General features: G+C 38.7%; 1 protein-coding gene across 5 annotated transcripts in view; it reads right to left on the bottom strand.

The window, feature by feature from the left end:
- Positions 1-15911, bottom strand: part of POLG2 (DNA polymerase gamma 2, accessory subunit) — a 68819-nt gene that overhangs the window by 43630 nt on the left and 9278 nt on the right. For 2 of the 5 annotated variants that reach the window (XR_012499615.1, XM_010948675.3), the window contains exons 6-9: positions 15011-15091; positions 12696-12796; positions 10846-10963; positions 7722-7812 (exon numbers count right to left, since the gene is read on the bottom strand). Coding sequence is in view for 3 of the 5 variants with exons in the window: in XM_010948675.3 (XP_010946977.2) it covers positions 7753-7812; positions 10846-10963; positions 12696-12796; positions 15011-15091 (360 nt within the window). In the remaining 2 variants the exon portion in view is untranslated. Of the gene's footprint in view, positions 1-29; positions 1358-7721; positions 7813-10760; positions 10964-12695; positions 12797-15010; positions 15092-15911 lie in introns of those variants that run through there. The other 3 variants (XM_074343495.1, XR_012499616.1, XM_010948676.3) reach the window with 3 other exon arrangements.

The following is a 15911-nucleotide window of genomic DNA, read 5'->3' on the forward strand; positions in this document are numbered from 1 at the left end:
TGGGACTGTTGTAATAAATTACCACAAAATGGTGGCTTACAACAGAAATTTATTTTCTCATAGTTCCAGAGGCCAGAAATCTAAAACCAAGGTGTCAGCAGGGCTGTGCTCCCTCTGAAGGCTCTGGGGGAGAAGTCTTGCTTGCCTCTTCCAGTTTCTGGTGGCTTCTGGTGCTTCTTGGCTTGCGGCAGCATCACTCCAATCTCTGCCTTTTCTTCACATGGCCTTCTCTCCCTCTCCCTTTCTCTTATAAAGACACTGGTCAGCAGATTTAGGAACCACGCAGATAATCCAGGGTGACCTCATTTTGAGATCCTTAACTTCATTACATCTGCAAAGACCCTTTTTCCAATTAAGGTGATAGTCATAGGTTCCAGGAGTTACAACTTATCTTTTGGGGGAACCACCATTCAGCCTACTACAGGGGACAAAATAATTTCTGGTTTGAATCTCTCAACCTAGGAGTTATAAGTAAAGTCCAATAAAAACCAGGAGGCATTTCTGGGGTTCCAGACAAACAAAATAACTTGGCCCAAATTTTTCTGCTTGGCTCTTCTTGTGAGCCAAGAAGACTGAACCTGTCTTACGTCTTCCCAACAATGGATCTCTGACTAGAAAAATCATAGCTTTCAGCTATTAGACACTAACTCTGTGTAACATCCTACAAGGCCAATATTATCAATTTGCTTTTACAGGTAAGGAAACTTAGGCTCAGATGGGGTAATTTATTTTACAAGGTCACCCCCAGCTTGGTAAGTGGTTGAACTGGGACTTAAATCCTAGCAAAGAACTGCAGAAGCACTAGCTATGGGAATGCATCTTCGGGGGGAAGGGATACTGCACACACAGGTCCAGATGAATCTGAGGAATGTGTTGTCATAAAGCAGCATTCGTGAGCATATTTTCCCCCTTTTCTCTGTTGATACATTTATTTGGAGGAAATCGGTATATCACAGAGGCTAAGAGTGTAGGGGCTCTGGAGTCAGACTGAGCATAATCCAGGCTTAGTCTTGTACTAACTGTGTCACTCTGGGTAAGTTACTTAAACTCTCTGGGCTTCAGTTTCCTCATTTGAAGGGATGTGGGGGAGGAGGAGGAGGGAGAGAAATAATATCTACACCATGGAGCTGCTGTGAGAATTAACTCAGGTAGTGAAGACAAAAGGCTTGGAACAGGGCAGGGCACAAAATAAGAACTGAAAAAGTCTAGCTATTCATAATATGATGGTGCTTACCCTGAGTCATACTAACTGGCTGCTTTCCTTAGAAATCTTTAAGTCTTTGGGGCCATAAACTTAACGACTTGACCACCATTAGCTTCTTCATGTCGTAACCTGAGAGTCTTCCTGAAGCAGAGCCTGAGGCAAGAATTGGGTGCAAATGGTTTCTATGAGAGGTCATTCAAGGGAACAGGAGTGAGGGCTCAGGGAGAGTGAAACAGAGGGAAAGAAGCCAATGCAAGGGGTGGGGAGGGGCTCGCAAATTACTGACTATAACACCAGTAACTGGATTTGATCCTATTAAACCTTCTGAGGTCTTGAAGTCCAGAATGCCCCTGGGTTTCACAGCATGCCCTGAATCGACAGCCTCTCATTTTCTCTTTGCAAATCTTCTAAAGCAGTTAGTAGAAGCCAACCAACTCCACCATCCGTATCATTACCATGCCTCATGCCTTTCAAGTGCTAGGACTGTTGCATAACCTGGAGTTTCATGATCTACCCCTGCCCCCTGCCCCACTGCAGGAGAAAGTCTTAGTAATTGTGAATCAGTGGCATCTAAGGGTTATCTCCACTGCTCTTTATCACCAGCAACAGAGTCCTTGTTGCCATTCATCCCGGAAGTAATTCCATTTCCAAGGGTTGCTTTCTAGGGTCTTCTGATATTTTGTCTTATCCTGAGCCAGCCTTGAAAGCAAAGCCTGAGAAAAGGCCTTCAGTGGAACAGAAGGGGCATGAGGGAACAGGCATGAGGGACTGGAGGAAAAGCCAGTCAAGGGTGTAAGGTTGAGTTAGGCACTGCGGTGGGCAACTGGGGGCTTGATCCTACTGGCACCATATGAGGAGTGAAAAGATGTCTCTAGAATTGTCCACTGGAGGACTGATAGTGAGAAGCATTTATCCTCAGCTTCCATCCCCCATTGGCTGAGGGCTGCCCAAGGAGGCAATGCTTACCCCCCCCCCTTTTTTTTTTTTCATGGGGGAAGGTAATTAGATTTATTTATTTAATGGAGATACTGGGGATTGAACCCAGGACCTCATGCATGCTAAGCATGCACTCTACCACTTGAGCTATACCCTCCCCTTCTTCCCCCACTTCTAGGCTGTGCATGTGGGCATTCCAAGTGGGCTTCCACTGGCATCTCTCCCAGGGCACTGAAAAGCCCTGGGCAGAAAATGTTGGATATGTGTTGTACACTTGAAGCAGGAAACTGTCAACACAAAGTGAGTGAGGCCTCAGATGCAGGTGAGGCCCAGAGGATGTGGTTGGTGGCTGCTATGCCCTCTCTCATTTCCTTTGTAACAACTATAACAACAAAAGTAGTAACTGCCATGGGCTGAGCACATACCAGGTTCCAGGTACTGTTAAGTGCTTTGTGTACTTATCCTCATGTAGTCCTCACTCACCTCGACTTACTGTGGCTACCCTCTGCACAGAAATTCAGCCCCATGGTTTTGGATTAAATTGTTTAGAAGAGGAAGAAGAGGAAAAGGAATGGGAAGAGGATCTAATGAGTTCTCGTTTCAATAGTTAGGTTTTTTTTATGTCTAGAAGTTTCACTTTGGTTTTTTTACAAATCCACATATTCTTTAAATTTTTTTTTTTGTTGTGAAATAGAGCATACACTATCTGGAAATGCACACAAATATCTATCTACAGCTTGATAAATTATATCAAGTGAACACCAGTGATGAAATATTGCCAGCAGCACAGAAACCTTCTGCATGGCTCTTCCCAATCACAACCCCATCTCCCCAGCTTAACTCCTCTTTTACGGGAATCACACCTTTACTTTTCTTTATAGTTTTATAACCTAACTATGCATTCCTAGGCACCACTTTTAGTTTTGCCTGTTTTTGAATTTAAATAAATGGAATTGTATAGCATTTATTCTTCTGTCTGGCTCTTTTTGCTCAACATTGTATCTGTGAGATTTATTCTTGTTGCTGCATCTAGTTGTAATTCATGTCTTTTCCTTGCTAAATAGTACTCCTGTGTCTGAATATACTATAATATATCTATTCTACAGCTGACAGACATTTGGGTTGTTGTCAGCTTGGGTCTATTAATGCAGCTATGCCCTTATGCTACGAATGCAGCTCCTGGTTCCCATGTGTACGCAATTATGTTGATTATACATAGGAGTAGAAGTACTGGGAAATGGGGGACGTTTATCTCCAGTCCAAGTAGATAATGCCATCTTTTCTTCTAAAGTCGGTTTACCACCTTTTTATTCCCATGAGCAGTTGGACGCTCCCATTCCCTGACATCTTCACCAACGCTGGCACTGCGGTTTTAGTTTAACCATTCTTGTGGGTATCTCGTAGCATCGCACTGGGATTTTAATTTGCATCTCCCGATGACTAATAAGGCTAGGCAACTTTTCCTATATTCATAGGTCATTTGGATCTCTTCTTTTATGAAATGCTTATTTTGAGGTACCAAGTCTGTTTTTCTACTGAGCTGTTTTGACTTTTTCTTATTTTTTTAATAGTCGTCCTCCTACTCTGTACCTTGATTTTTCATTTTCTTAATGGTACCTTTTGATGAAATTTTAAGGACTTAATGTGTCTGCCTTTTCCTTTATGATTATTGTTTTTTTGTGTATATATGTCCACATGAAGAAATATTTTCTCAATTTGAGGTCACACAAGTATTACCCTACATTACTACCTACTCAAGGCTTATTTAGTTGATTTTCAAATTTCAGGTTCCATCCATTTGGAATTGTTTGTGATGTGAAATTGGCATCATATTTCCTTCCCCTCCCCTGAATGGATATACCCCGTTGCTCCAGCACTATTTACTGAAAAGACTGTCCTTTCCCGACTAAAATGTAGTGTCATCTTTGTCACAAATCAAATGTTCATATCCATGTGGGTTTCTTTCTGGGCTTTGGATTCTGCTTCATTGTTCATCTGTCTCTTGTGTCAATACCATACTCAGCTTTCCAATACACTGTGATAACTGGAGGAGCGATTTTCCCACCTTGTTCTTTGTGAGGATGTCTTAGCTACTCTTGACCTTCTGCATTTCCATATAAATTTTAGAGTCTGCTTGTTATTGTCTTAAAGAAAAAAAAATTAACACAGTAGTGATTTTGATTGACATTGTATTGAATTTGTAGATCAATTTGAGGAGAAATAACATTTTAACAATACTGAGTTTTCCAAACTACAAGTATCTCAACATTTGTTTATGCCTTCTTCAGTTCTCTCAATAGCAGTTTATCATTTTCTGCATAAACATCTCGCACATCTTTTGTTAGATTTAGTCCTAAGTACTTGATATTCTGATGCTATGGTAAGTTGTATTTTTCCTTCATGTTGTTTATATGTAGAAACACAACCATTTTTCTCGGTTGACTTTGTACCCACAACCTTGCTAAATTCTCTTTTCCATTTCTTACAATATGGAGACCAGAGAACTACTGTGGCTACTGTCATCGTTGCTGCCTCTGCCACAGCTGCTGCCCCCAGAAACCGGAGCTCAGTGGAGTGTGGAGCTCTGTCACCGCAGACATTGGCTTTGCAGTGAAAAGTACCACTCCCTTCCACTTTCCAGGTCCTACGCGAGTGCATCTAATTGCTGGAAGACATTGACAGCCACACCCTGACAGCAGGGGAATCGTATTGTTTCTGACCCCACCAAACAGAAGGAGGGTTATGATGTGGCTTAAGAAAGCCAATCAAAATAGCTACCACACTAGCCAAAATATCAATCAAGACTGAGGGGGAAATAAAGACATTTTAAGACAAAGATGGACAAGGAGGTTTCTCCGTTCTCATTCACACCGGAAGAACAACATGATATACTTGATGAGAAAGGGTGTGGGATTCAAGAAACATATGAATAAACGTGTGTGTGTGTGTGTGTGTGTGTTTGAGAGAGCGAGAGAGAGAGGGAAGGAGGGAAAGGAAGACAGAGAGGTGTTTAAGGTTTGAAAACAGATAAAGTTACCATGATTTTGAAAGTGTGGTATTTGTATATGGCTGGACTAGTAGAAAACTGTAGATGTAACAGGACAAAAAGTCCAGATATAGATCTAAATACATATGGGAGTTTAATATATGAAAAATACGGCATTTTAAATCAATGAGGAAAAGATGGGTTATTCCACATACTGTAAAAACTTGAGAACCACATTTAGTAAGTTGGAAGTCATTCTTTACAAAATAAATTCAGATAGCTCAAATATTAAAATACCTAAAATAAAGCCACAGGAATGCTAGAAGAAAACAGGAGGAATTCTATAATAATCTTTAAGAGGGAAAGTCTTTTCGAGATATGACCCACAATCCAGAAGACATAAATGATGGTTTAATTTGATGAAACATTTAAAAATTACATTCAAAATCATAAACTAAGTCAAAAGAAAAACTAGGGGAAAATATTTTTGTGCCCACGTCTGCAATAAAGTATGAAGTTCCTTACACTGTATAGCACAGGGAAATATACACAAAATGTTATGATAACTCACAGAGAAAAAAATGTGACAATGAGTGTGTATATGTCCATGAATGACTGAAAAATTGTGCTGAACACTGGAATTTGACACAACATTGTAAAATGATTATAAATCAATAAAGAATGTTAAAAAAAAAAGAACAAGCAAAAACAAAAAAAAAAAATAAAAAGTATGAAGTTCCACAATATACAATGACTTCTCACAAACCATTAAGAAAAAGGCCAAGGAGAAGGGGAAGAGTATAGCTCAGCTGTAGAGTGCCTGCTTAGCACGCATGAGGTCCTGGGTTCAATCCCCAGCACCTCCACTAATAAATAAATAAAATAAATAAACCTAAAACTAATTACTTCCCCTACAAAAAAAATTTATTTTAAAGAAAGAAAGAAAGAAAAAGGCCAACAAGCCAATAGGGAACTGGGAAAAGGTAGCATCTGCAAGGTAACATCAGGGCAGCAAGAAATCTTGCTAGGATGAAGAGCTGCAAACAGGTGTGCTCTGACCAGCTGCCTTCAAGCATTTGTCCCTTCTGCCCCTTCTGCTCCCAGGGCTGGGGGATTACAACCTAAGGAGACTGCCTTCTCTCAGTGCTGCTTCTCCTGAACGATGTAAAGTGTGGACTTGACCAGAGGAAGCTCATGCTTCTGTCTTTCTCATTTACTGCCCTGGAGGGACATGGACTAATGCCTTGCCTTTGACCTTCCTCAGTACACACTACCAGAGACAGTAACTGAGATCTCAGGTAGTACATAAACTTAAAGGCTCGAACAATTAGACACCAAAGGACTACAATGACCTCTAAGCATGTCTCTTTGGCCCCTCCCATATCCCATGGGGAAAGGCACAGCTGGAGAAGGGCCAGAGCAGGGCCCAGGGCAGGGGCTCCTCTCGCCAGACCTAGGAAGGGCACTGTCAGAGCCCGTAGCAGGTCTCCCCGCTTCCATTCTGCTCCTCTACACTCCACTCTCCACAGCGATCTTTTCCAAATAATAGTATGTCCCTTCTCTGCTCAAACCGTTCTCCACCTCCTGCCTGCTAACTCCTTACTGTGGCCCCCATATTTGTAAGCACTGTGGGCTCTGACCACCTCATCTTCTCCCCTTCTCCCCTCTGCTCTGGCCTGCTTGGTATTTCTTGCTCACTCCACGCCTTTTTCCTCCTAAGGCCTTGGCGCTTACTATTTCCTTCTACCCAGAATGTGCTGCCCCAGATCTTCACACAGCTGGTTCCTTCATATCATTCAGTCTCGGCCAGAAGGTCATGTCCTCAGAGACTTCCCTGATCTTCCATGTAAAGCACACTAACTACCCTAATCATCCTGTGCTATTTCATAGCACATCACTACCTACAATTACCTGAAACTGTCCAAGCACCTACTTGCTTATTGTTTTTTCCCACCTGCCCACCCCTAGAAAGGTCTTGTCTATTTTGTTCACCATTACATCCCCAGCACTGGGAGTCCCTGGGAACTGGGTGCTCAAAAAGCCTTTGTGAATAAACCAAATGAATAGATACATGACACATATAGTAACAGACCAGGCTTAGGAGAAGCATAACTATCACTGGCATTTAAATCTAAGAGCAATTTCTCCCATGCTTCCTTATAGGAAGACACTGTATAACATAGCAAATTAGTATCTTTAAGAACATTCTTATGGCTAAATCAAGAGTGAGTTTCATAGAGCTACTTCTAATAACATCTTTCAATACATACTGGTGTGGTGTAATACCTAAAGGCATTTGGTAAAAGAAAATTTGTTAAAAGTAATTGAGTCGGAGGGAAGTTATGTGAAAACAATACCATCTAGGTATGCAGCTTTCTGATAAATTTAATAGTTACTACTGGGGAGAACATCAGAAACCGGGACTTGTAAATATTTTAAAATATACTTATATGGGCCCCACTGTTAAAAGAAATAGTAGGTCTGTCTGGGATAGGGCTCAAATATACTTATTTTTATAAAGCTCCACAGGAGATTCTGATTGTAAACCCAGTTGGACAACTCTGATCTGGATAATCCTCCATCAACATTACTTACCTCAACTGTAGTGTAAACATTCTGTTGCCAGTTAGTGCAGTTCAGCTGACCTGAGATCAGGAATACAATCCTCCTGTGAAGTCTGAGGCCCCTAAGAAAACAAAGTACCTTAAATAAAGGTACCTGTGGGTAGGACTGAGATTTTCTTCAGAAAAATAATTTAAAAAAATTTTTAGATTCTCACGGTTATATTACAAGTAAATATTGCAAACAAAACTGCAAAATTGAAATTTAAACTTTTAAGTGGCTATATGGAGATAATATTGGTATTGCAGTTCTGAGAGTGCTGTGGTTAAGGTGAAATATAGCAAAGGCACAGCTGTGTGGCCTGGCATTCTAATTTTATCACCATCAGCATTCTCGAGAATTGGGATTTCTGGTGTGGGAGGAGATAAAAATGTGTGAGCAAAAACCCTGAAGTCCTAATGGGACATAAGGGGGCTTTTTGGAGATGATGGAAATGTTCTAGATTGTCACTGTGGTGGTGGTTACACATTTGTAAAAGTTCATAATTTGTACATTAAAAATAGATAAATTTACTGTATGTAAATCATATCCCAATAAAGCTAATTCACACACACACACACACTCTGTGGTCCTGAATTTGAATTGAAGGTATTGATAAATTCATGATGCATTTTTTAATTGGGGGGGAGTATACACACACACATACACACATACATTTGCTAGCTCTGAACACTATAAAGGCCTAGAAACAAAGTCTGCCTTCTAACAATGAGCACCCTTGGCACTCAAGAGTATGGTCTCCAGTTTTCCAATAAAAGGAACCAGGGCTCCTTGGAGAAAACTCTGAAATATACAATCTCTATATTAGATACCAAGGATGCTAGCAAGGACTACTGAAGTTGTGTCAAAAGGACTCGAGGCCAACTTGAAGAGGCTCCTCTAGCCAAAGATAGGACAATTTGTGCATGAAAAAGAGTAACTTTAAAAGGGACGAATCTAACAATTCTTCCACCTTTCCCATACGCCAGGCAAATGGTAGATGAGATGCTTTTCTTTATACAAGTATTTTAGCTAATAAATAAAGAAGGAAGATAGAATCAGAATATCACCGTTTTGCCACCTCTAATGAACTGACTGATTTAGGCGTCGGTCAATAATTGCTAGCATCCCCCAGAGAGAAATAACCAGACATTTACTGCTTCCTGACGGGAGAACACAATCTATAAGACAACCTTGCCCCCCGAAAACTGAACTTGAAGTTGATCAAGCCTCTTGATTAAATTTCCAATCTATAGGAAATATACAGAGAACAGGGTAAACTATACCAAGAAGATACAATAAGCAAAATCCAAACAGTAGAAAACAATAAACTCAAATATCTTACAAAAAAAGCTGGAAAGAGAGAGACAGAGTGTGCAAGCAAATGAGCTGAAATCTACAGGATAAGAGAGACTAAAGACCTAGTTAAAGACCTAACAACCAACTTCAATTAAAGGGCCTTATTTGGATCCTGATTCAAACAAACAGTACAACATTATGAGACAACCGGAAACTGAGTGGATATCTGACATTAAAGAATTGGTATTTTAAAAATTTTATTATTAAAATCCTCACACACAAAAAGAAACAGTACAATGCACCCCCATGTACCCATTACTCAGCTTCAACAACTCAGCACTACTCTTATTTTTCATCTATATTCCACCACTCTTTTTTATGCTAAATTTAAAAGCAAGTCTTAGATAATACAATTTTACTCAAAAATATTTTAGGTATGTGCTTCTATCAGATAAGAACTTTTTAAAAAGAAAAATAAAACCATAATACCATTATCACACCCAAGGAAATTGTCAATAATTCCTTAGTATTACCAAGTGTTAATTTTATGTGTGAGAATGGTTAACAAGAGTCTTAACTAAAATATTTACAAATGAGATGACAGCTGCAATCTGTTTCAAAATAATATGGCAGGGTGGTGTTGGGAGGGTGAGGCAAGACTGGGCACGGGTTGATGGCTGTTGGTGCTGAGTGACAGGTACACGGGGTTAATTGTACTATTTGGCATATGCTTGGGTTTGAAATTCTCCTCCAAAACAAAAAATAATGACCCTAAAGTAAAAACCTATGAAGTAAAGTCAACCGAGACAAGTTAGCCAACATTTTAAGACATTTTGCACAAATTATCAGCTGGAATTTTTGTCAGGTTGATAACAGTATAACACAAACACAATCAGCACATAAAGTTCAAAGATTTCTTACAAACATATCTATTATAATCAGACATGAAATAGTATGTAATATAAGGTTATGCCATTCAACATTTATTTTAGCTTGCTTTTTAAAAAATCAATAAATGTTCTAATTATTAAAGATTTAGTTTTAGGTTAATCTTTCATATTTGACAGCATACATGTGGCAGACTCCATAAAGACCTCTTCTTTCCTGATAACAAAACCCATTTCAGAGAGGATAAGACACCATTGTGGCCCCAAGGGATAAACTGTGCTTGGTCCAAATTAATCATGGTATTCTCATTTCCTTGGACAATGGCTGGCCTAGGAATGACCACGTGACTCAGTTCTGATAATTAAAATGTAAGTAAGTCTTCTGATAAGGATGTCTGGGAAAGCTTTTACTTTGCTAATTAAAAAGGGAAGAGTCTTGGCCGTCCAGCTCTTGTCTCTGATTTTCTTCCTAAGTAGGTATGGATGAGAAGGCTAACAATCTAGCAATCACCTTGTGACCAAGAAGCAACAAGCATGAAGATAAAAGCCAACATACTAAAGATGGTGGAACAGAAAGACAGCAAGAGCCTCAGTCCCTAACTACCACAGAGGAAACAACTGTACCAGCCCTGACAGTCTACCCCCTCAATTTCTTGTTATGAGGAAAACAAACTCTAATTTGTTTAATCCAATATAGCAGTAGTTTTGTTTCCTATAGCTCAACATACTCCTGATACCATGAAATACATGAAGAAATACAAATAATAAAAACTAAGTTTAAAAAAGCACCAAAAACATGCACTTCATAAGTGCAAAGGGGCTAAAGAAAAATCGAAGACAACCAGAGTAGGAAAGGAGAATATTTATTATACAAATATTAAAGTCTATACATTCTTAGCTGATGATATATACTTAATTAAAAAGTCTTTTACTTTGGATATATGCATCATTTCCTTCATTGTGGTGTCTCTACTTCTCAGATGTATTAATCCATTCTCCAGAGTAGCTTCAGTAATCAACACTGTGAAGAGGATACTCATTTCATCATATCTAAGAAAAAAACGTAGTTAACCGAAATAACATGAGCACAAATATAAACTGTAAATTCAGCACACTACCAGTTTTAGTTACTTTAGAGTCAATGCCACTTTCAACACTCACAAAGTTCAAAAGCAGGGCTTGAGAGCAGAACCCATAAACACATTTTTCAAGTTTCTGAACTATCAAAAGTAAAATTTTCAGAAGGTTTCTGACTTCTTATTGTAATAGCTGGAAATTCATAAAAGAAAATAAAAACAAATAAACACTGGTACCTAAACACACCATTTGGAGTGACAGTATGGATGAACCTCAGAACGACCTCAGACTTTTGGTACTTGAATACAATCCAAGAAAATTATATTAGACTAAACTTTCTTCTAATACTACTATAATATTAAGATCAGTGTACAACAAATTATACCAAAATCATGCTTAATATAAAATTTAGTAACTTATAGTTTCTAGTTCAGCAATAACTAAATAAACATACTCCAGATTGGCCTTCTTTCTGTTTACCCAGTCACACTATCTCATTAACATTCCTTTTCTTTGTAGGACTCCACCAGAAATTTTCTTATTTATCTATTTACTTGTCTATCGTCTATTTTGTCCCACTAGAATATAAGCTTCATGAAAACACGAAACGTTTCTGGCTTGTTTACCGCTGTATCAACGTACGTGAAACATAGTAGGTGCTTAGTAAATATCTGGATAAAAATATCCTGGGACAATAAAGCTTTTACCATATAAAGAACAACTATAACTTGACAATGTTCACATGACTCAAAGGATAAGATTTTAGAGCATGAGAACACTAGAAAGTTCAAGCACCCCTTCGTTTTATACATGATAAAATCATCAGCTGCCTTATCTATAGAGACCTATTTTTCTTATGACATCACCTGAAAGGTATATTTTTAACAAGTTACAAGGGAACTGAGAAGCAAAACACTAAACTTCACAGCTTTTCACCTAAAATGTTTCAACATATTTTGCATTCAACACAAAAAGCTAAAACAAACAATAAACAAACAAACTCAACAAAATAAACCCAAAGTAGGGAAGAATGAATTACTTTATTAAAAAATAGAGTTAATAAAAATAGCCAGGGAAAAGACTAAAGACAGGGAGATCAATTAAGAGATTATTTCAATAATCCAGTTAAAAGAGTAAGATACTGGTGATCTTAACTATAGTGGTAGTGAAGATGGAGAGATGTGGATGTGAGCTATATTTAGGAAGATGACAACAGTTAGTGATGAACTGGACGTGAACACTAAGGAAGAGGGAGGAGTTGAGGACAATATCCAGGTTTCAGTCTTGAGTAATCAGATGAACAGAGGTGCAGATCACTGGGGAAACTATTTCTCTATTCTCTGGAATGGAATTTATCTTCCACTCAGCCTTAGAATCAACCACAAGGTTCCCTCAGTCCTGATTCAACAAATGCATCCAATACATATAATTCCATCCCTGATAAACTGATAGACTCAGGTACACACCCTTCATGATCTTAAGTCTTGAAGTTGCACATAGTATGTGCTCAAATATACCTGATGAGTTTTGTCCCCTGCTGTAGCAATTAACTAAGGGTATGTGGTTCTGTAAACAGGAATGTTAGGAATCATTTTAAATTACATTATATATACATATTTAGAAGAACTTTGTTACTCATAAAGAAACATCATATAATCAAAATCTCTGAATAAACATTTTTTAGTGACAAAAAGACAATTCTTACTTTGAATAAAGTTGTTCCAATGAGGATTGCACAGTTTCCAAATAACCAGGCCACACAGAAATTCCATTCTCTAGTAATTCATTGAACAGCCCTTGACAAACCTGGGGAAAAATACAAAACCTTTGAATATGAAAGAAAAGTAGCTAGAGTTATTAACCTATTATTGTGAAACCATCAATCATCTTTTTCAATCTTTAAAATGGGCATAAATTCCTCTAATTACATGATAATATTGTTGGTAATTTATATATTGTATATTTATAGATTGTACACTTCCTCTGAAGAACTTAAGCACTGCAAAGCTGAATACTAGATGCAAATCTCTGAAAATTTTATACTAAATGTAAGGATTTTTACTATCACTATCATTATTCAAAACAAAAATAAACAAAAGCAAAACAGATTCTATCAGAAAAATACAGTTAAGTCCAAAGGGCTATGTTAACCCTAAACTCATCTGAGAGTTGAGAACTGAGCCCTATGGTTATACTACAGTGTCAGGAAGAGCTAGTGAAGGAAATGAAGGAGCCAGAAAAGGAGGAGGAAAACCAGGACAGTGGTACTCCTAAAGCCAACTAAAGAAAATGGTTTTTTTTTTAAGAAAATGTTTCAAGAAGAGAAGGACTGATTAGTTTCAGAGGAATGCTGGAGACAAAAGCCAACTGGAAATACACAAGTAATGAGTAAATGACATAGCACACTTTATTGTTTTTTTTAACAATGTGAAGCAAAACAAAGAAAAATTTTAAACAATCTAGAACCCTAAAGCAGGATTCCTCTCATTGGCACTGCTGACACAGGATGTTTAGCAGCATCCCTGGCCTCCATTGGCTGCCTGGAGCCCCCTCCCTGACATTGTGACAACCAAAAATGTCCCCAGACACTACCAAATGTCCCCGGGGGAAAGGGCAAAGTGGGGGAGGGGGTGAGATGGTGGCGAGGTGGGGAGGTGTGCCTGAGTTAGAGTTCCTCAAACTTAGCATCAGCATCACCTGGAGGGCTTGTGAAAACAGGTGGTTCAGCCTCACCCCAGAGTTCCTGATTCAGCAGGTCTGGCAAGAATTTGCATTTCTAACAAGTTCCCAGAGAGACCACAGCAAAGTAAATGGGTGTTAAAGTACATGATATTTTTGGGGTAGATGAGAATATAGATACTAATAAAACTAAGAAATTAACAGGGAAAAATAAACATGAGTTTTAGTAAGTTAGTGGCTGTCAGCAAAAAAATGTGCTCTAACAGAAAGTAGAAAAGGAGCGAAAAAGCCCTAAGCATGATTAAGTGCAGGTGAAGACATGGGAAAATGAGAGCCCTCACACTATGGAAGAGCCCAAGCAGGTGCTGCCAATCTGGAGAGCAATCTAGCTGATGTAGTGAAATTAAGGATACATATTCATTTCGTCCAAAAATCCCATCCTCGTGTATATAACCCACAAAAACTCTTGCACAGCCCAAAAAGTTTCATGTGTAAGGATTCCCTGTCATACTGATGAGGGGAAAAAGTTAAAAACAGATTAAGACATACAAAACACTACTCTTTTGGTAAAATACCAAAGGCACAAAATACTCCTAATATTCTTATAAACAAAAACAGGCCTGCAATGGTAGTGACAAAAATCTAGGGAGCAGAGTCTTTGACCTTCAAGCAAAAAAACCCTAGGAACTTGCGACCTACGGCAAAGGGGGGTGGGAAGCCTCCTACAGGACCCTGGGGGAAATGCAGAAATTAAGCCATTATCTTCCCTTTCCCTGAGCTCATGATACGCACCTCCCAGGCCACTCCACTGGAGCTGGGGAAAGCTGAGTCCATCTTTCTAGTGTCCCCACTCAGATTCTGAATGGGTCTGAGTCACCCAGGCAGAAATGACTGCTGAAAGGGTCCTGGCTTTTTTTAAAGAGTATTTAATTTGACCAGATAGATTACAAAAAATCAAATAAGATTACAGATCTAGAATCTGTGCTTATACCAACAAGTATCAAAAGTGTTAAGTTAAAAAGGGAAGGGGCTAGAAATAATTCAATAGACAACTGTACAAATACATTGATTACCAAAATTATGCATACTCATTTAAAAAAAGTGCAATTATGACTGGGAATGACATTAACAGCAAAATCCACTGAATTGTATTCAGTTTCTTTAATATACTATACTTAAAATTATCTATAATTAACCATAGTATTTATCCACAGTTCATTATTTAATTTAAAAATTTTTTAAAATAAATGACTCAAAATAAAACTTTAAATGGCAAACTACTCATTTACTTGGAATAATGGTTATAATTGAAATCATTACATTAAAACTCATTTAACCCACCTGTCTTAGTTCCACTGTTGGGCCTCTTCCCACATCCAAAGCAACTTTAATAGGGGCTAAACAAGGGTGAAGTTTAAGCACCTAAAACAATTTAAAGGGGGGGGGGGAAGCATATCTTGTTTAAATATAACACAAGCACTAATAAATATGGAGCTTCTTCAACAGTTAAAATTTTCTGTGTGAAATGGAGGCTGGCTGAGGTCATAAAAAATCATGTAATGATGTATCAGCGAGTATATTCAGCTGCTCATAGATTTCTCCAATTAGATGTTCTGCAGAAATAAGTTTACTTGATGCTCTCCCATTTTCTGACAACTCCATTTTCTCTTAGACAAAATACCCCTTCCTGGCATTACTGCCTTCCCTTCCCAGCCTGGGCCATATGGCTTATCACTTTCTCTTGCCAGAACTTATCACTCTACACATCCATCCATCCATCCAACAAACATTTGAATGGCTACTTGGTACCAGAAACAGTTCAAAGTGCTGGGGGCAAAAATCCCTGTCCTTCACGATGGGAGAAGCAGATAATAAAATAAATAAGTAAGTAACATATTTGAAAGTACAAGTGCTAAAAAACAAAGAAGACAGAAAGTGCTGGCAAGAGTTGAGTTGGGGGACGGCTGTTTGCAATTTCAAATAAGGTGGTAAGAGAAAGTCTTCTCTCTCAGGTGACATTTGAGCAAAGACTTGAAAGGGGGTTAAAGGACAATACATGTGGATTTGGAGGAAGAGCATTCAAGACACAGGGGAGAACTAATGACAATTCTGTGAGCTGGGAGCACACTTGTCATGTTCTAGAAACAAGGTCTGTGCTGCTGGTGTAGACTGAGTGAGGTGGAAAGGAGTAGGAGGTCAAAAAGGAGAGTTTGTAAAACATTTCAGGGGCTTTGGCTTTTCC

Source organism: Camelus bactrianus, chromosome 16 (assembly GCF_048773025.1).
Source record: "Camelus bactrianus isolate YW-2024 breed Bactrian camel chromosome 16, ASM4877302v1, whole genome shotgun sequence".
In the NCBI taxonomy this organism is placed as follows: Eukaryota; Metazoa; Chordata; class Mammalia; order Artiodactyla; family Camelidae; genus Camelus; species Camelus bactrianus.